Source organism: Zingiber officinale, chromosome 6B (assembly GCF_018446385.1).
Source record: "Zingiber officinale cultivar Zhangliang chromosome 6B, Zo_v1.1, whole genome shotgun sequence".
NCBI classification, from domain to species: Eukaryota; Viridiplantae; Streptophyta; class Magnoliopsida; order Zingiberales; family Zingiberaceae; genus Zingiber; species Zingiber officinale.
This window is the reverse complement of record NC_055996.1, coordinates 99,604,313-99,623,854: the sequence shown is the minus strand read 5'-3', so window position 1 is coordinate 99,623,854 and position 19,542 is coordinate 99,604,313. Positions and strand designations below refer to the sequence as shown.

General features: G+C 39.4%; 4 protein-coding genes across 4 annotated transcripts; 3 read left to right on the top strand and 1 right to left on the bottom strand.

Annotated features, from left to right (window-relative positions):
• The first annotated feature begins 2,799 nt into the window (after positions 1-2,799).
• On the top strand, positions 2,800-3,775 carry LOC121988458. The gene has a single exon (XM_042541891.1). The coding sequence runs from the start codon at positions 2,827-2,829 to the stop codon at positions 3,415-3,417; it is 591 nt and encodes a 196-aa protein (XP_042397825.1). The 5' UTR covers positions 2,800-2,826; the 3' UTR covers positions 3,418-3,775.
• LOC121988459 lies at positions 3,444-5,399 on the top strand. Its single transcript, XM_042541892.1, has 4 exons — positions 3,444-3,451; positions 3,862-3,989; positions 4,055-4,081; positions 4,837-5,399. The coding sequence occupies exons 2-4, from the start codon at positions 3,864-3,866 to the stop codon at positions 5,041-5,043; spliced, it is 360 nt and encodes a 119-aa protein (XP_042397826.1). The 5' UTR covers positions 3,444-3,451; positions 3,862-3,863; the 3' UTR covers positions 5,044-5,399.
• Positions 5,400-5,646: 247 nt separating this feature from the next.
• On the bottom strand, positions 5,647-11,320 carry LOC121988456 (trafficking protein particle complex subunit 1-like). Its single transcript, XM_042541890.1, has 4 exons — positions 11,000-11,320; positions 10,815-10,929; positions 7,712-7,830; positions 5,647-5,913 (listed from the first exon to the last, which is right to left on the bottom strand). Exons 1-4 carry the CDS (start codon positions 11,245-11,247, stop codon positions 5,862-5,864), a joined length of 534 nt encoding a protein of 177 aa, XP_042397824.1. The 5' UTR covers positions 11,248-11,320; the 3' UTR covers positions 5,647-5,861.
• Positions 11,321-12,228: 908 nt separating this feature from the next.
• On the top strand, positions 12,229-14,370 carry LOC121988455 (galactose mutarotase-like). The gene is made up of 5 exons (XM_042541889.1): positions 12,229-12,507; positions 12,608-12,657; positions 13,115-13,238; positions 13,339-13,443; positions 13,637-14,370. The coding sequence occupies exons 1-5, from the start codon at positions 12,333-12,335 to the stop codon at positions 14,251-14,253; spliced, it is 1,071 nt and encodes a 356-aa protein (XP_042397823.1). The 5' UTR covers positions 12,229-12,332; the 3' UTR covers positions 14,254-14,370.
• The last annotated feature ends 5,172 nt before the right edge of the window (positions 14,371-19,542 follow it).

Below are 19,542 nucleotides of genomic sequence, written 5' to 3'. Positions count from 1 at the left end.
ATGCTTGACTCCTGACTACCGACTCCTAGCTACGCTCGGTGCCCGACTCCCGGCTACGCTTGGTGTTTGACTCCCAACTATTCTCGACTCCCGACTGTTGACTCTCGACTCATGATTCCAGACTCCCTCAAACTATCAAGGATTGGAGCAACAAAGCGTTACGTTGTTTCGGGAGGATAATGAATAATGCAATCGTTATTTCAGGAAAGGCAAAAAAATGTAACTATTAATTCTGATATAAATGGATCGTAATGAATATTTATTTCAAAGAATGTGACCACGACAGTGAGAAATAGGGGGTATGAGGAGAATATGCCGGAGAGATCCGGTCCTATAAAAGACAGATGACTCTCATGAGCAAAGATATGTATAAATTTACTTTTAAAATCTTAATTTCTAATAACTATTTTCTTATTCGTAAATAACTGACTTGAACGTCGGCTGAATGACTTCTCTTTCTAACTTAATTATTTTCTGGGATTTCTTCTTCTTCGTGGAATGGGAGTCACCTCACTTGCCTAATCATTGATAATAGTAGGGCATTGTCGGTGAGTCAGATGTCTTCGTTCGCAGGATCACTAAGTATAATTTTGTGATTCGAGGTTTTCTTCCTTCCATTTATACCTTAATGCTCTTTTTACTCCAAAGCGTACGTGAAGAATGGAAAGTAATCAACGTGGAAAACTATCCTTAAGAGAAGGGATGATAAAGCAGAACAAAAACAGATAAAAGAAAGAAATGACAGAGGATGGGAGGGAAAGAAATCTTTTGATGGCTCGCGACCTGCCACTCGAGTTCGAGCTCATTGTCACGACGTCATGAACTCATGAAAGCTGCGGAGAGGCCACGATTTGCCGTAAGTTCACGGTGATAATAGATGTCAAGGGTTCACGGGGTCGCCCTCGGAGGGGAGACCATCAGAAGCAAGAAGCTGGAGAGGAAGAGGATGTCAAAGCGGTCGTGGAGCACGACGACTATCATGCCAAACGGTGCCACGAACTGGTGGAGTCTGATGTTGGCAAGACGCCGTTGCCGTTGAGCATGGAGACATTGCGCTGCCTGCGGTGGGCAAAGGAGGTGACGACTTCCATCACGTTGGCATCTATGACAATCTCCAACGTGAGCGAGCGCAGTGCATTGGAGCTCTTGCACATGATACTGACCGGCCTCTTGATCTTGTTCTTAGACCCGGCGTGGCGGCCGCGAGCTCGGTGGCCATAACCTAGTGCGTCGGATCCTCCGCCACTACTGTGGTTGCTGGCGGCAACAGCGACGTCGTTCTTTATGCGCGTGGGGGGTTAACGATTAGTGTTCGGTGTTGAGGTTAGGGTTGGGGGGGGGCGGGGGGGGGCGGGGTGGGGGGTGGGGCAGCGACTGAGTCGACCCCAGGGATGGGGAAGCTTGTAAGCAGAGTGCTTCGGCAAGAAGGCGAGAGAGATCTTGAGACTGCTCGCCTCTTGCCTCTCGCTACCATCCGATTTCGAGCAGATGAAAAACAGAGATCAAATAATCAGTGATTTGAAATCCATCCATCCGTTTTTATAATATGTAAACAGCAGAATAATAAATTTATATTCTCATGCAATGCCTTCGTTTTTTTTTCGTCCGTCCTTCCTTCCGAGTAAACAAGGCCTAAATAAATAAGATTATGGCTTACTTTCCCCCTAGCAACTAGGTGGACATATTCGAAGGAATTGATTACATATTTGAAGGAAGTGATTATTTTCATCTTTAATTCAATCTCTCTGTGTTTTAAAGCTGTTTTAAAGATTATCATTTCGTAAAGGATTAGAGTTCTTCGATGGATTATGCTGTGACCTGGATGCTTGCTATCCATACGGCGATGCTACCGTAGACGTGGAAGGCACATCGCTTGCAATCATGGCTGATTGGATGCTCCACGTGCTTCGATAGATAATTATCTGATCAGGTCAAATCTTGTCCATTACATTACACTAAAACAATCCACGACGTATCGATTTGTACCCTTGTCAGTTGTCACATTAATGCGATAGGGAAAACAACACTTATGATATGGGACATTTATTAAATCCGAACCTATCTGTTTGCCAATGCCGACCATGTAGCTGTGCAGTTGTCGCCCAACTAATCGACAACTAATGCTACGTGTTTCGATCCACACAACGTGTCTACCTCCAACTGCAACGACGACAACCCAACCAACTTTAATAGTAGCTCACAGATACCCGCCTCCACAGCTTTTTATAGCTTTTCAACAAGGAGCGGAATTACATTAAAGAAAAGCAACGGAAAAGAAATGATAAAAAACAGATAATACTAAATTGATTAAAATCTGATAAATCAGAATATATTTTTTAAATTATTATTATAAATATTTTAATAATATCATTTTATATATTAATTATATATATCAGAATAAGACATATTTACCATTAAAAAACGGCAACTTGGCTTTTCTTCTAGGCGTTGGATTACACGCCGGCTTCTCTGTTTCCCAAGAGACGCGTCCGATTTCCCTAAAATGCCCTCGCTCCTTCATTGCTAATCACGTCGAGCCATCGAGTCGGCTGCCGTCTCCCAATCGGGTACTTGAGTGGGTGGCATCGATCGTAATAATAACAAGAAGTAGGACCTTTCTTTCACGCAGTGAGTCCACTGCGTTGCCCATGGAATTAGTGAATCCGTGGCTTCCCGCCCATCGAGTTGAGCCAACCGACTTCCGCCTGCCTGAACCAAACCGCTCCAGTATCTTGTGGTTTATTACACTTGTGCCCCTTGCTGGCTTCGCTATAAATACCACACCCGAGTTGATCGATGTTTGCCAAAATAGATACCGATTAGGGTATGGCGTCTTCTAGAAGGTCCTCGGGATCAGCATGTCCTTTTCGGCGGTCGATTGCCCCGGCGGAGGGCCGCTCCGGCTTCGCCTCGTCCTCCACCAGCCTCTCCGCTTGCTCGCCTGCTACCTTCTTCCACCATCACCAGCGATCCGCCTCCTCCACCCGCGTCCACCTCGCCGGTGCCGGATCTACCCTCGCCCCCTCCGTGCTCTTCTCCTCCAATAGCCGGTCTGCCTCTCCCGCTCGCTCCATTGCCACGGGGGCTGACAAACGATCTTCCCCTGCTCGACGGCGTACCTGTCTCTGTTCACCGTCCACCCACCCGGGATCCTTCCGATGCCACCTCCACAAGGGCCTCAACCTCCGCGAAGCCGGCGGCTCCACCGTCGCCGCTGCTTCGCCGTCGAACAGGCTCAACGCGAGGAGGTCCGCGATGGCCAACTCACTGGTCCGGATCGGAGCGGTGGAGGGAGAGTTGGTGAAGCGCGCCCTCTCCGCTCTCATCCGCCCGTCCTCCCACCAGCAGCGGCGGCGGGTTGCTTTCCAACCCCGCCCTAGCCGCCTCTCCCGGATGTCCAAGGCTGAAGATCCCTAAATCTCCGCCATCTGATTCGCCGATCTAGAACCAGGTTCGTCGAAAAACAACAAGCACTATTCTTCCACTCTCTTCTCCTCGCCACCACCGCCAGATTCGAGGGCGATCTTCGGATTCCGATCGGAGGCGACACTGGAGTTTTTTTTTTCCTTCCCATTTTGGGCATTTTTTTTGTACCAATAAAGGCAGGTTAGATCAGGTAGATGGAATTGAGGCGGCGATTTGATCCGATCCGTCGGTTTTGTACATACTCTCATCTAGCTAGCGTCGATGCTACGCTGGAACGAACACCGGAATTAAACTGATAAGAAACACTTTGGAGAAAAGAAATCAACAAAATTCATCTTGAATTACAGTCCGTTAACTTTTCAATCAATGTTGCGAACTAATTCGTGTTGATACAAAACCAATAGGAGCTGATGCGCTTGTGGTTTTTGTCTGCAGTGATGGGAGCAAGACCCCCGTCATCTATTCTCCGTTATGTTCCGGCTATGGGTCTCGTTTGGAATGAGCCGCCGTTGGTTTTATGGTTTACGCCTCGTTTCGGTCGTGCGTTGTCCCGTTATCATCAGGTAAATTTCTTTTCTTTGAAATTTCATTCGGAAATAAAAAACCGACATTTCGTTGTGTCCTGCAGGGAGTTGCATTTGGATGCTTCGATCTGGTGAGATAGAAACAAGCTTAATTTACACCAAAATTATAAATAAACATATAATTTTATTTAATTAAATCCTATATTATATTATTTCCCATAATATTTAATTTACACACAAATTATGAGCTACCTGCCTGCCTCCTTATTTATTATATTTCGTAGCTAATAATAAAGAATTTATTTATAATGCAAAATATATTTAGTTAATATATAATTACTTACCTATATAGAAATCATTAAATTATGTTATCTTACCAAATTATTAATTGTAGTGAATAATCTAATGCGGACCAAATCGAGGTAGTGAGATGGCCATGTGGACGCCATAATTGTTGTGAAATTTTGTTGCGTTGAATATAATAATTCTTATATATATATAGTTGTATTTAAGATATTATATATCTTATAAAATTGTATTTTACATAATTTTATTACAAGTGCTGATTTTCTTTTTATTCTCTTTGTTTTCTATTTTTAAATTTATAAAACTACTTTCTTTAATATAATATATTATAATATTAAATGTATATTTAAATTTTTGTTAAATGTTATAAATTAATATTATTTAATTTAATTGAATTTATTATGTAAATTTTAAATATTATAAATTTATATTACTTATTAACTCAAATAAGTAATATTTAAAATATTTATTAAATAAAAATACTCTGATAATTTAGATTCATAATGATGTATTTTTTAATGAAGTGTTATTTGTTTTGTGAAAATATTTAAAATATTTTATCTTAATTGTTGCTGAAAAGCATGGTGGCACAACTTTTGCTTTAGTTTCTGCACATAGGAGTGAGCTACCTTCCCTTCCCTTCCATGGAACAAAAACGAGACAACCCTCTGATTTACAGGATGTCTTAGCAGCTGCTAAGAAGTCTGCAGCTCAAACAGCAGAACATGCAATAAACCTTGCTGAGGTTAAAATCAATGAGCTTGTCACGAAGATGAGTTCTACCTGATGCTACACTTCATCCGCAGCACTCTTTAGTGGTACCATAATGACAATATTGCAGCGTATGATCAGGAATTGAAATCAGAGACCACAACCATACTTCTGGGGCATATCTGCACTCCTCTCATGTGCCGCAGCACTTGCCTTCTCTAGAGGAAGATCCATATTTTCCATACCCCGACTTGTTCTCATCGAATTCATTCATCCCTAGCTATGATTGAATTCTTTTGTTTGTTGAACAAATACTGGTTTATAGCACCCTTCCATTACTTTGTTGGTATAATAGAGAGCTTGTACTCGGTGCACTTGTACTGTGTGTATAAGAAATAAAGCTATGCAATGTGTTTATGATGCAGAATTCTAATGCTGATTAGAATAACCTACCAGATCTTATTAAAAGAAAGCTATGCAGTGTGTTCAACAAAAGTAAATCGGATGCAACCACTTCAATTACAAGTCTACGCTAAAAGATGTATTGATTAGGGCTTGATGACCTACCAGATGAAATGAAAGTGATTCATTTCACTTGGAAAAAATGAATTATCAAAACCTAAAATATGCTTGGAACAAGGCAAAATGTCACAGTTACATCTACGTTTGAGATATTGTATTCCACCAACTCTGCAAAAGCAAAAACTAGAAATTTAGAAGCAAAAAAGATGATTACATAATCTGAGTCTGATGTCTAAATCATCTAATCCCATGCCACTTACAAGAAGAACAAGTATAAATTTGTATTATGCAATATTAATTAACGTGAAAAAGCTTGACTGTGTCATTTCCACAAATTTGAATCCAATCTATGCTCCAAATTGCCACAGCAAGCTAGATCAATGTTTTCACATACTGGTCGAGGTTGGTAGTGAAGAGTTCAGACCTACAAGTAGAGACAAGCAATTAGCCTTGGGAAACTCTAGTATTTAGTATTTTACAGAGGGAAATCAACAGGTTGATATATGTATGAAACACGATTCGGAATAGTTTAAACAAACAATTAATTGTAGGTCTGATAGCATTGATCGTTGCCTATAGCAACAATTCCTATGGATTGATTCATCTGTGTTGTACTGTTGTTAAGCAAGTAGAAAAGGTGTGGATTGATATTGCTGTTTTGGTGAGATTTGTAGAACATGAGAAAGTTGGCATTTTTGAGGAGGTCAATGCAGTTTGACCTGAAAACAACAAAAAATGTTGCTGGGCCAGTGTTCGGATGTTTGCAATTATGTCTAGCTGATGGCCTATAAATAGAAGAACGCGAACTTAGATTGGGCATCATTCAAGATGCCAAAGATTTCCAGTAGCATGCTAGTAAAACAGTAGGCAATTGGTGTGAGATCATTGCACGAGTCGATAGTCTTGGATAAGACTACTGAGAATGTGCATGTTCTCCAAAGGACCTCCACAATAGGCAGAAGGCATGTGACAATATAGTCCTGTATAGGACTACTAGAGAGTGGTTGTGTCGGTCAACTCGTGCATTAAACTCCCATGATAAGAATGTTTGCTGCTTCTTCAAACAGATGTGAAAAAGTTCATGTGCTAGCTAATTGCAGAAAGGCTCATCGATGTATGTTTGTGTTTGTAAAATTTTAAAAAGAGGAGCTAGTGTTGACTACATGAGATCATGAAATCTTGACTGAAGCCGCCAAAAGGTGTAGACTCATAACAATGATCAACAAAACATGGCGATATAGAAGGTATCAGAGATAGCTTAGTTGGTAAAGATATTTGTTAGCACCTAATTCCCTATCTCATATATCTCATAGCCATACTTATGGAAAGAGTCAGTTTTGTCAACAATTTGAAAATAAAAAAAGTTATTGAAATTACTGACCTTACAGTAACCAAAGCATAGACATTGTACAAAAGAAACCAATAATAACCCGCACATGCAAATCTAGGCATTCTTTTATCCCACAAATGTCATGAATAATAAAAAGTTCTAATTGAGAATTACACAGATGGGAATCATCCTTCCAAAATTTCAATGTCAACTTATTTGAATTTGTTGTAATCTTGAGCTCAAGTATAAAGACAAAAAGCTGCACTGGCAGGAGGATGTAAGAACTTGTATGTGTTGTCTATTCATTTTTGTAGATATAACATGTGGAAACACTATCCGGCAAAATTTTGAGTATGTTCTTGCCTAGGAGTTAACATCTCTTATGGGAAATCAAAACCAATAACCAGAATATGCTACTCTATGCATTCTTTTATCCCACAAATGTCATGAATAATAAAAAGTTCTAATTGAGAATTATACAGATGGGAATCATCCTTCCAAAATTTCAATATCACTTATTTGAATTTGTAGTAACAAAGACTAACAAAGCTGAAAAGGCAGGAAGACGTGAGAACTTGTATGTGTGGTATATTCATTTTTGTAGATGTAACATGGAAACACTATCAGGAAAAATTTGTGAGCATGTTCTTGCCTAGTAGTTAACATCTCTTACGAGATATCCCCCCCAAAAAAAACAAAAAATCAGAGCGATTAAAAGTTTGTGAATTTTGCATAGCCAAATAGAAAACTGAAATCTTAATTATGATGTTAATAATTGAGCCATTAATTGCATGATGACAACTATGGACTTCATAAAGTAAACTGATGTTGGTATACATGAACATACAACAGATATAAAAAGTAGACATTGCAAACGTGAGCTGAGACGTACTTGATTGGAGTCCCAGTGACGTATAGAGGATTCTTTACAACATACTCCACGTAAAGGTTGTAAATATGCTTCAGAGATTCTCTATGATCACCAGTCTTTGGGTGTGTAATTAGAATAAGCTGCATCAAGATAACAGCCACAATAGTAATTTAAATTTCAATACTATTTTGAGTTATTTCAAAGAGTTAAATATACATTTATGATCTAATAATAGTTCTCAAGTCAAAATGGGTATTTTATATCCTGGATGCTTTCAGAAAACATACCAAAATTGACATTCCCTGAAAAGTTTTAAAGTAGGAGGCCAGTTAAAGATGTATATTGTCTTCTGATTTTCAATTCAAAAATACTAAAAATGAGTGGCAAAAAAAGTTCCCATGAGATGCCAACATTTCATAATTTGATCTATACGCTTTCTTTGTTCAGGGACCTATATTCTGTGGATAAACAAAGCTGATCCCAGAGACTGGATCTAGACCAATTTCCTTTTGAAGGCAAACTATCAAATATTTAAGAATTATAAGGTTTCCTGGTTACACAGACCTGTAAGTTCCAGTTACACTCTTGTGACTGATTTATGTGTGCTACTTTCAAGTTTAAAAGAAGAAACCTACATGTTGGTATACGGTATGGTAACACAAAATATAGATAAATTGAATGATGGCTATGCCAATGATTTCTGCAACGTATTTAAACACTTCCATGCATAAGGGCATTAGCAAAATGCATGTGCCCCCACGGGACATAGCCGAGTTGGTACTTGGGTTGTAGATAGCCACATGAGAGTGAATCCCCGGAGGAGCAATTCCTTAGGGAATAAAATCCCTCCCACCTGGAGAGGCCATTTTGTCACCGTGATTTACTCTCTTCATCTCGCTGTAGGGCCGGCGATGAGGGGCGCTTGGGGTGAGCGAGTCACCTTTTGCCACATTAGTAAAATGCATGAGTCTAAACACAATAATAAATCACACTATTTGGATCCAGCAAAGCTTAAATTTGGTCAAACTTGACATTCCAATAACTATCAATGTGCCATCTTAGCCGAAGATCTTAAAAAGCATGCCTTCTCAGTACCAGATTAGAACAATTAGATCTTGAAAAGTCCAAATTGACTAATGCATATATTATACCTTTCTAAACAATACAAAAGGGCACAAACAAATGAACTAGCAACTTATACTGCAACAAAAAATATAAATGAGAGAATCAATGTATTAATTTGTTGCTTCCAACAATTGGTCCAGCATGAATCCCTTTCATTAGCCCACAACTCTCACATATGTGAGACTAAACTAGAAGGCCAAAACCACCTTCAACTTAAGGCTGGACATTTTCATAATGACGAAAGTCCAACAGATAGCCTAGGATCACCCCTGATCAAGCCCAGGGTTGGGTCCACTATCACACAGACAATTCTTTCCAAATCCCTCACTATGCCTAACATTAGGTTAACACCTGCACCAATTATTATCGTCAACCCAAATGAAACAATTAATATATTAACTTGATAGGACCATGCATTTGGATCAAAATGCTTATGACAAAGTTATGATTGGTTCACACAACTAAGACTATATATCACTCTCATTAACCATAAATCTTTAGGTGAAGCCAAATCAGGGTGCTACATAATCACAAGTTTGTTTGCAAATTAATAAGTTCTGATGTCAGAGGAAAAAAATCATCTTTTTGTTTCTTTTCTTATTCTCAAACATCATTATAAAGGTGAATTAGAAGAATTTAGAATGTACAATGCAGCATGCTCTTAGAACTTAATATACAAGTCAACTTATATCTTGTTAGGCTTAACCAAACAGAAAATTACGTGTAGCTGGATCATTTCTCTAGTCCTTGCCTGTATGAGGCCATTGGCTGTCTGATTCAGTGTTGCTGTCACTCGCATGCAAAATTTTAGTGATGCACTGCAGTAGTTCTAGGCAGCAGATTGGTTAAGGATGAAAATATCATCCATTTAGCCCCTTGGGACTCCCTACCTGCAGCACGAAGGTGTGCCCCTCTTGGTCTATAGTATTCCTACTCACCACTCACACATGACTGACATTGACTGCTAATGAGTGATTGGATTATTTGTGTCGCCTTCGCTTGTATGTGGGGTTGTTTAATAGTGTCTTGCTATCACTCACATGCAAAATATTGCATAATGTTCAATAAAATATTAACAAAAAACAACAACAACCAAGCTTTTATCCCATTGAGTGGGGTTGACTATTAACCAAAAGCAAACCCTAAGGATTAAACTAAAAAGTAAAGCTAGAATTTGGAAGAGCAACCATAATGTCTATCGTAGTTTAAAGGTGTACTAACAAAACATTCTTTAAACTTCTTTTAATATTAACCTAAGAGCTGAGATTGTGAAATCAAAATCTGAAGGATAAAACACAATTCCAAAATGTAGTGTTTAGACTGACTTAAACTCTTTGCACCTTATCCTTGTAAAAACAAGTGAGCATATCATCTAGGGAAGAATAAACTGCCAGCTTACAGAAACCAGCTCTGCATTTCAGGGGTAAGAAAATCATGCTTGAAATATAAAGGCTAAGACTGTTTATGACATTAATTATTTTCATAAAGTTACCCAGGTGACATCTAGTTGGTATTGTTGACAAACAATAAGCCTTTATGAACCCATCTAGTTGGTATTGTTAAATTTCATTTCTGACCCCAAAGAAATACCAATTAGCCTAAAGCACATCACATGATGATAAAAAAACTCTGTATCAAGAGTGCCTTAAGCTACTCAACAATTCTACATTTGAAAATCTTCCCTTACAAGAAATCATATATTCTTTTTTAATACCCGACATACTTCCTAATAAATCAATCCTAAAAAATAGTCGTTTCTACTAAATGTTATTACAAACATTACAAGATTCTTACCCATAATAGCTCGAACTCTACCTAAGTAGAGATATGTTCAGTTAATCAAATCATCTGCCTACTGAAAACCAAATTAAAATTATGTAAGTTTACCATGATATACTTTATAATGTCTAGGTACAGTACGCGCACAAAGGCATTCATAAGGTCCAAAAGATTTAAAGATTATAGAGAAGGGAAAATGGGAAAGAAACATCTAACCAACCTTTATCCCGGACGGGCTTTCCATGAAGCTCAGTTTATACGTATTGGTCCGAAAACTGTAAAAGGAACAACCTTGGCCCGGAAGAAGTGGCACCCCAAGATTGCCCTTATCCGCGCTGCCGAACCAAAGGGATTCAATGCTCCTATCGAGCTCAAGGGATGAAAAGGGTCGAGTCAAACGCGCACCTGACCGGATCCATCTTGGCAGTGAAGGATCGGAGGGAGAAGAGGAGTCCGAACATGAGCTTCTGGTCCTGGCTGGCATCGAGGGTGCGGAGGAGGCGGTGCCACTCGCGGTAGAGAAGGCAGATGCCGTTGCGGTTGAAGATGTAGAGCACGTTGGCGTTGTTCCCGGCGTGGCCAGTGGCCGTCCCGGGAGGAGCCGTCGGGGACAGGCTGACGTCAACCACCGAGGAGCCGCTGAAGAACTGCATCGCCGGCGATCTCGCTGCCACTCCCCGATCTGCGCCACCGCAGCGGCCATTCAGATCTAATCTTGTAGCCGCACGCAGTAGAGACTCGTTAACGGGTTTGCGTTTATCGGATCGAGTTGGGTCCGGAATCGTGTCGGATCTAATTTTTTTTTTTTTTTTTTGTATAAAATAAAAACAACGAATTTCAAACATTCTTATTTGCACCCGATGCTTGTATGCAAAGACAGAAGGTTAAAAAGAATAAACTACAATTGGACTAGCCATGCATAAACGGTTATAAAGATAAACACATCCAAAAAAGACAAAAATTTCCGAATAATGCCAAAATAGAGGGTTTAAATAGTCATTTTCTCTTGGCAAGGTTAAAAACATCACATCTGGCCCCCTGTAAGTTGTGTATATTACAAACCGCAACATCAACCCGTGTAATAATTGTGCAAATGTACCTCTCTAATCCACTTAATCATCGATTATCCTTCAACTTACCCATCCAAACTAAGACGCCAAAAGCTACATAACCATATCTTATAATATTGACGGTGATTAAGAGGTAAACTAACACTAATTTAGAATATCTATAAAAAAATTTATATTATTATTCATCTAATTCTCTATAATTATATTCATACTTTCATATATCAATTTAAAAATACTATATTCAAAATAGTACTTTTAAACACAAATCAATCATTTTATAAAAAATATTTAATCGATTGCTATTTAAAATTATTGTTTATAATTAAAAAAATACTCTGTATAAATTAAAATCTTTAATTTATATTTTAAAAAATATTATTCTTAATATAATATATGAAATTAATATTTGAGGAATTAGACAAATATATAAAATTTAATTTCACGTGATTCCAAACTTTTTCTTACAGATTTCTACATTGAGCTTTTAAGCATCAATTTTTTTTGTCTCCGGACTTTTGGCTTTTTGTTTTAATTCCACAAAAGTTCAAAATTCCACACTCACCCTTTCTACCACTAAATTATGAGGCTCATTTCCTCTCACTCACTCCGAACTTCTTCTTCCATCTCTGATCTATCGTCATCTCCGTCTTCGTTCCACTGTTCCACCCATGGCCAAGCTTTCCCTTGTCTTCTTCCTCCTCCTCATGGCTCTCCTGAGCTCTACCTGCAATGCAACCCCAAGGAAGAGGGTCGGCATCTATGAGCTCAAGAAGGGGAACTTTTCGGTGAAGGTCACCAACTGGGGCGCCACCATCACCTCTGTCATCCTCCCTGATTCCAAAGGTACAGGCAATCTGATTCGTTTTTCCAGTTGATCTTTATGAGTCAGTCTAAGTTTTTTTCAGATTCATTATTAGTTCCCCCTTTTCCCCCCTTTTTGCAGGAAATCTGGCTGATGTTGTTCTTGGCTTCGATGGACTTGGTCCATATATAGTAAGAACAAAGATTTCATCCTTGCTTCAGTTGAATCTGTTCTTGATCATAGTTTTTTTTTTCTGCATAGAAAACAAAAGATTATCTTAGTTTTTTTTTTTTTTTAAAAAAGAAAAGATTATCATTTCCTTTAGAAAAAAAAAAGAAAAGAGAGGATTGATTCAAGCTGTAAGTTGAAAATCATTATCATGCTTAGCTGAAGCATATCTAGTCAATGATATAACATTATAATATTGTATAGAAATCTGTGATCTGAATCTTCCATGTGAGTGCCATGTGAACCTGCTATTTCGAACATATTTTTTAATGTATTTTACAGTCGAATTAAATGGTTCCTTGATCATTGGAAACAATTAAGAATTCCTTGATGAATGAAGGAAGGAATTCAGAAATGCACTTCTTTTGAATTCAAATGGTTAAAATCTCTTCTTCTTTTCTTCTGTTTTTTGTTCTTCAGAATAATTCAGCTTATTTTGGAGCTTTAGTTGGAAGAGTTGCAAACAGGATTGCAGGTGGCCGGTTTGTTCTTAATGGAACAGTGTACAGATTATTTAGAAACAGTGGAAATAACACACTACATGGTATAGATATTGCAACTTTTTTTTAAAAAAAATATTTTTTATTTTTTTTATAGTTAATATTGTCTGTGGAAAAGATAAATTTTATTTATTTAATGTTCAGGTGGACACAGAGGATTCAGTCATGTTATATGGACAGTGAAGGAGATAGTAGGGGGAGACTTCCCCTCCATCACATTATACTACCATAGTTTTAACAGAGAACAAGGTAAATCTACTACTAAATTTAACATTTCAGAAAGTTATGTTTGCTAGAAAATTGTTTATTAATATTATAATTTAGAAAGAAAAATCTTATAAGACTGGTTTAGCAAATATATATATCTTATAAGTTTGTTTTTGTTTTTAGAAAATAATTATAAGTATTATTATTATTAATAGTGACGATAACAATATTGCAGGGTTTCCGGGCGACCTCGACGTTTATGTGACGTACAGCATCTCCGGCGACTACCACCTCAGCGTGACGATGCACGGCAAGTCTCTAACGGAGGCCACTCCGGTGAACTTGGCGCAGCACTCGTACTGGAACTTGCGCGGCCACAACCGTGGCACCATCCTCTCCCACACCGTCCAAATCTTCGCCTCCCGGATCACCCCCGTGGACGCCTATCTCATTCCCACCGGCCGCCTAACGCCTGTGCGTGGCACGCCGTACGACTTCTTGAAGCCGGAGACGGTGGGTTCCCGGATCGACCGTGTTCCCGGAGGATACGACATCAACTACGTGGTAGATGGGACGGATGACAAGGGCTGGAGGAGGGTGGCGGTGGTGGGTGAGGCGGAGACGGGCCGGAGGATGGAAGTGTGGGCCGATCAGCCGGGGGTTCAGTTCTACACGGGGAACTTCTTGGCGGGGATGAGGGGGAAGGGCGGGGCAGTGTACGAGAAGCACGCAGCGCTGTGCCTGGAGACGCAGGGGTTCCCTGACGCCGTCAACCACCCCAACTTCCCGTCGCAGGTGGTGCCGGCCGGCGAGGAGTACCACCACAACATGCTCTTCAAGTTCTCCTTTTGAAGGCTGGCCTTCTCAATTCTCACTTGCCTCTTATGCTTCAAACAATTACATCTTTATCTGATTCTGTAGAACATGACGAACTGAAATAGTAGGAATCAAACTAAATAATTTACTTAATGACTTATTTAGTGATAATAAATTAAGAAACTTTTGAGTTGAAGGATTAATCTAAAGAAATACCTTTTAGAATCTTATAATTGTTAGTAATTAGACCTAACAGTCAATTATGAGATGATTAAACTTTTGGGGTTACTCATTGAGTTAGACTCAAATGAACCCACTCATTGGATTGAGTCCAATCCGAATTAGACACATTGGATTAATGGGTTAGGCTCAATGTGTTAGACTTATTAGGTTATTAGATTAATAGTTAATCAAATATAATAATCAAACTTATTAAGAGGAATACAAAGAGACAAAAGACTCTTGGTATTCTTGGGATGAATATATATAGGTTTTTTGGAATGAATTTTTTATAAGATGAGATTTAGATGAAAAAGAGATGAAAGGGTGACTCTTGATATTCTCTCTTCTTCCTCCTTCTTTCTCCTTGGGCGAATTTACTCTTGGCCGAACCTCTATGAATGGCTAGCACTATGAAGGTGGTTCTTCTCCGAAGGCTTCGTTCGTGTGACGAACGAAGGATGTGTTTGTATGGATACCGTAAAGGCACGGACGCTTGATCGCGCTGAGATCTGCATCCAAAGAAAAAGTTGCTGTCGGTATTGCGAAGAGCATGCAACAAAGGTATACCTCTTATGTAAAACTTAGTATATGATTATTTTTCTCCTTCGCATGGATCTTATGGAGAGGATCTAGTTAATTTTTCGCTGCACTTAAGTGTGTTTAGCACGCTAGATCCCTACAGTGGTATCAGAGCCATTTGCGAAGGCATATACTAAGTTGTTAGAATTTTATATGTGATATAGAACTTGCATGAGATGTCTACTATGATCTACATGATTATGGGTATCGGCCAAATAAGGTTAGAGTTTCAGCCAAACTAAGTTTCGGCCAAAGATGTTGTGAACAACAAGGTTTTGGCCAAACAAGGTTTCAGCCAAACTATGTTTTAGCCAAAACTGTTATGAACAACAAGATTTTGGCCAAAGGTTATGTGGGTAGTAGGGTCTCAGGTATGGTAGCGGGACCGCCGTGGTGTTGCGGCTCATAATTAGTTGTTAAAATCATAATAAATTTTATGTCATAAAATATTGTGAATGTTATATGACATGGTGCATGGTTATGGCCTTTAACCTCAATGTGATTGGATGTGTATATGTTATAATTCATAATAAGCCTTGCGTGTCGTGCCTTCATCCTTTTATTCTTGTTGTAATTTAGACTACACTCGAATGTAACTCGAGTTTCTTTAGATTTTGTAATGTACAAATTAGAGAAAAATTAGTCTACTAGACGACGGTGAAAAAAGGGAGAAGGACAACAACACACGATAACCAAGGAAGTACTTGGAGAAGATGCTTGGACCTAGGTTGACCTTTCGATCTTCTCATTGGCTTGAGAAGATCGTAGTGATGGAGTCATAACCATGTCACGTTTAAATTAGCATATATGTTGATGTATGCCATGATATGCCATGAATGTATGTGATGAATGTGTAGCTTTCGTAATTAGGTCCTTTTCATATGTCTACCAAAGTTTGGTACTCACTACTACCTCGATCATTTGTAGTCAGGTTTGTCAAAGCAAAGTGACTCGTTTTATCTTGGTAGAGTGCGACATGACAATTGTGATGTCCGACTATTGGACTTTGGGTGTGAGTTAACTAAGTTGAGAACTTAGAGGCATATCCCATATGATGAAATTCAAATTATACTAGTCTTGGGTGATTAGCCAAAACTAACTCAAGATGAGTTATAATGTAGATTTCATAAGATAGGCAAACGAACAAATAGCCTTGTTCACCTAAAGATACAAGAGTTACATAGGATGTAATTTGGTAAATGTTGTCTATCTAAGTTATACTAAGTCTTGGGTGATTAGTCAAAACTAACTTAAGATAAGGTATAATATAGATCTTGTCCAATCGGTACACGTTGTCTACCTAATGTATACAAGTCTTGAGCGATTAGCCAAAGCGAACTCAAAATGAGGTATAATGTGGATCTTGTCTCACTTGAATGTCTTTGCTTTTGGGTTTAGAGCTAGTAGTGACTTGCTCCTACCAAGCTTTAGAATTCAATGGGAGAATCATTTAATTAAAGGTCTAATTAAATGATCTTAATATGATACCTATTTCTGCATTTTATTGTTGTAGATCACCATGTCGTCTAGTACGTAGAAGGCACTATCTCTGCAATCTGTCCTTGATAAGGACAAGCTCAATGGAGCTAATTTCCTAGACTGGTATAGAAACATGAGAATAGTTCTCAAGAAAGAAAGAAAATTGTACGTCCTAGAGCAACCTATACCTGAAGCACCCCACTACTGTCACTAGAGCTGCTAAGGATGCTTATAAGAAGCATCAAGATGATGCATTAGATATGTCATGCCTTATGCTCGCCACCATGAACTCTGAGCTTCAGAAGCAACATGAGAACATGGATGCTTATGATATAGTTAAGCACCTTAGACAACTATATCAAGGACAAGCAAGACATGAGAGATTTGAGATCTCTAAAGCGTTATTTCAATGCAGAATACAAGAAGAAAGTCCCGTAGGGCCATATTTACTCAAAATGACTGGGTATGTAGAAAACCTACAGTGATTGGGATTTCCACTAAGCCAAGAATTGGCCACTAATCTTATCTTGCAGTCATTGCCCAATAGCTATAGTCAATTTGTCATGAATTACAACATGAATGTGTTGGACCCCGTGGGTGTTTTGATGTGATCAACTAAGTTGATTAGGTTATGCTTTGTGTTTGATCCCTGTGTCTGAGTGTGCAGGAGCTTAGCAGCGCAGGAAGTCGAGCGGAAGACGCAGCTAGCGAAAAGGACGGCACGGGATGGGAGCTGACGGGCTTGGTGCGTCCGAAGGACGAGAGAGCTACGGAAGAGTACACCGGTGGGCTAGAAGAACGTGTGCGGCATTTGAGGGACGTTAAGCCGGGACAGAAGCCTGCTCGAGGAGAAGGCCGGGAATTGGGTTCGGTTGAGCCCTATTCCGGTTGGCCGGAATCACCCAAAAGAACGGAGCTTTGGAAGTAAAAGAAAAAGAGCAGCTGGAGTCACTGCACTGATGGAGGCGCCTTCATCAGACATTGAAGGCGCCTTCAATGCCAGTTGAAGGCGCCTCGGACCTAGCCAAACTGGCCGTTTAACTTTCGGATAAAGTTTTATCCACACACTTGTTGGAGGCGCCTTGGACCTCTATTGGAGGCGCCTTAGACCTTCGAGATAGATTTTCCAGAGACTATATAAAGGCCCTTGGAGCTAGGAATTACGAATCAATTCAGTATTCAACTTTGTAATCAATTCCTAGCAGCTTGTGAGCTTTCTCAGTGTGTAAAAAGGCTTCTCCGCCTACAGTAAAGGAGACTTTCGTAGTACGCACTTTTCATCGCCTTGGATTAACAACCTTCTTGGTTGTAACCAGGGTAACTCCCGAGTCTCTGGTTTATCTATGTTTCTTTTTTGTTTTATTCTTATTATAGTTGCTTTTATTTTTGAGTTAAAAATTTCGAGGAGAGTATACTTTTATTTTTTTTCAGGCAATTCACCCCCTCTTGCCGGCCTCCGCTGCACCTACAATTGGTATCAGAGCTAGACCACCTCAGGAGGACTAACCGTCGACTGAAGCACAACGATCAAGACGATGACCGGAGCGAATATTCATCCCCCGAAGTTTGACGGAGACTTTGCGACATGGAAACGCCGGATGGAGGTATTTTTTAAAACCGACTTCGATATTTTACTAACTATGAAATATGGTTTTGAAGTTCCCAAAGACAAAGAAGAGCATCAGTGGAGCAAGAAGGAGCAAGCCGAGTTTGTCGCCAACGGAAAGGTAGAGTTCCATCTGCTTAGCGTGCTGCCACTACAAGAGGTAAGTCGGATCGGAAACTACGACTCCGCGAAAGACCTATGGGAAAAATTCCTGGAGCTTTACGAAGGTACATCCGAAGCGAAACTTGCAAGATGCGATATCCTCCGGACTCAACTTATGAACATCCGGATGAACCAAGGCGAGAAGATAGCGCAACTCCAAGCAAGGATTAAGGAGATAATAACTCAACTAAGCAACCTTGGAGAAGAAGTAACGAACCGGGATTCGATCCGGTACGCACTCAACGTCTTCCCCAGAACTCTAGATTGGGTGTCCTTAGTAGATGCATACTACATCTCTAAGGACTTCGAGGTAAGTACCTTAGAAAATTTATTTTCTACTTTTGAACTTCACGAATCTCAAGTTACATAACCCAATGGAGTAGAGAAGACTAGTCAGAACATTACCTTAAAGGCAAGAATAAACGGTTCTGACTCCAAAGCCTCGATTGACAAATCCGAAGCTGCATTAATGGTAAGATGATTTAATAAGTTTTTTAAATCTAACAAATTTAGATCGCAATCGAGTAAACATCATCAAAAGAGAAGAACAATCCGTTGTTACAATTGCAACGAAGAAGGGCACATCAAGGATGACTGCCCGAAATTGTAGAGCAAGCAGAAAGAGAAGGTAAAGGAAAAGCGACAATCTTCCTCCAAACAGAAGAACCTGAAGGCCACTTGGTCAGATTCGTCTTCTTCCGAATCAGACGTCGAAACCTTCTCGAGGTTAGCGCTAATGGCTAACCATCAGCTAGAAGAAGAGTCAAGCTCAGAGATGAGCATAGATGAAGGGGGAGGAACATCAGAGGAAGAAAGCTACAGTGAAGGGGGAGCATCACCAAGTCAGGTAAGTAAGGTACGTAATCTAACCCTGACTCAGTCTTTTTGTTTTATTAAAGCCCTTTCTAAAGAGTTAGATAAATTAGAAAAGGAAAATGAACATTTGAAATTAGAGAATGCAAAATTAAAATTAGAAATTGAAAAGTTGAAAACAGATGCTTGTTTTAAAATAAATATTTTTCAAAAGTCAAAACTTAGAATTTATGAAAAATTAAACTGGTATGTTAAACATCATCAACGTCAACTTAGAAAATTTTCCAAGGACTATGTACCCCCTAAGTATTTGACTAATCCAGTAGGAAGGAACCTCGATTGGGTTCCAAAATCTGTGCTAAATTAATTTTTTTTTAGGCTTTCAGAAGAAAAATTAAACGTTAGAATTCCTTTATGAAGCTTTGTCTAAGGAAGTGGTTGTTATTCCAATAACCAAGAAGGCC

What these genes read in the sequence shown, in the direction of transcription:
- LOC121988455 (XM_042541889.1), top strand. Translation starts at nt 12,333, where the DNA reads ATGGCCAAGCTTTCCCTTGTCTTCTTCCTCCTCCTCATGGCTCTCCTG. An exon ending in ATGGACTTGGTCCATATATA is followed by an intron (nt 12,658 to 13,114) that starts GTAAGAACAAAG and finishes TTTGTTCTTCAG; the next exon opens with AATAATTCAGCTTATTTTGG. An exon ending in TAGTTTTAACAGAGAACAAG is followed by an intron (nt 13,444 to 13,636) that starts GTAAATCTACTA and finishes ACAATATTGCAG; the next exon opens with GGTTTCCGGGCGACCTCGAC.
- LOC121988458 (XM_042541891.1), top strand. Translation starts at nt 2,827, where the DNA reads ATGGCGTCTTCTAGAAGGTCCTCGGGATCAGCATGTCCTTTTCGGCGG.
- LOC121988456 (XM_042541890.1), bottom strand. Translation starts at nt 11,247, where the DNA reads ATGCAGTTCTTCAGCGGCTCCTCGGTGGTTGACGTCAGCCTGTCCCCG. An exon ending in GCCAAGATGGATCCGGTCAG is followed by an intron (nt 10,930 to 10,999) that starts GTGCGCGTTTGA and finishes TTGGTTCGGCAG; the next exon opens with CGCGGATAAGGGCAATCTTG. An exon ending in GTCACTGGGACTCCAATCAA is followed by an intron (nt 5,914 to 7,711) that starts GTACGTCTCAGC and finishes CTCTACTTGTAG; the next exon opens with GTCTGAACTCTTCACTACCA.
- LOC121988459 (XM_042541892.1), top strand. Translation starts at nt 3,864, where the DNA reads ATGGGAGCAAGACCCCCGTCATCTATTCTCCGTTATGTTCCGGCTATG. An exon ending in CGTTGTCCCGTTATCATCAG is followed by an intron (nt 3,990 to 4,054) that starts GTAAATTTCTTT and finishes TGTGTCCTGCAG; the next exon opens with GGAGTTGCATTTGGATGCTT. An exon ending in CATTTGGATGCTTCGATCTG is followed by an intron (nt 4,082 to 4,836) that starts GTGAGATAGAAA and finishes GTTGCTGAAAAG; the next exon opens with CATGGTGGCACAACTTTTGC.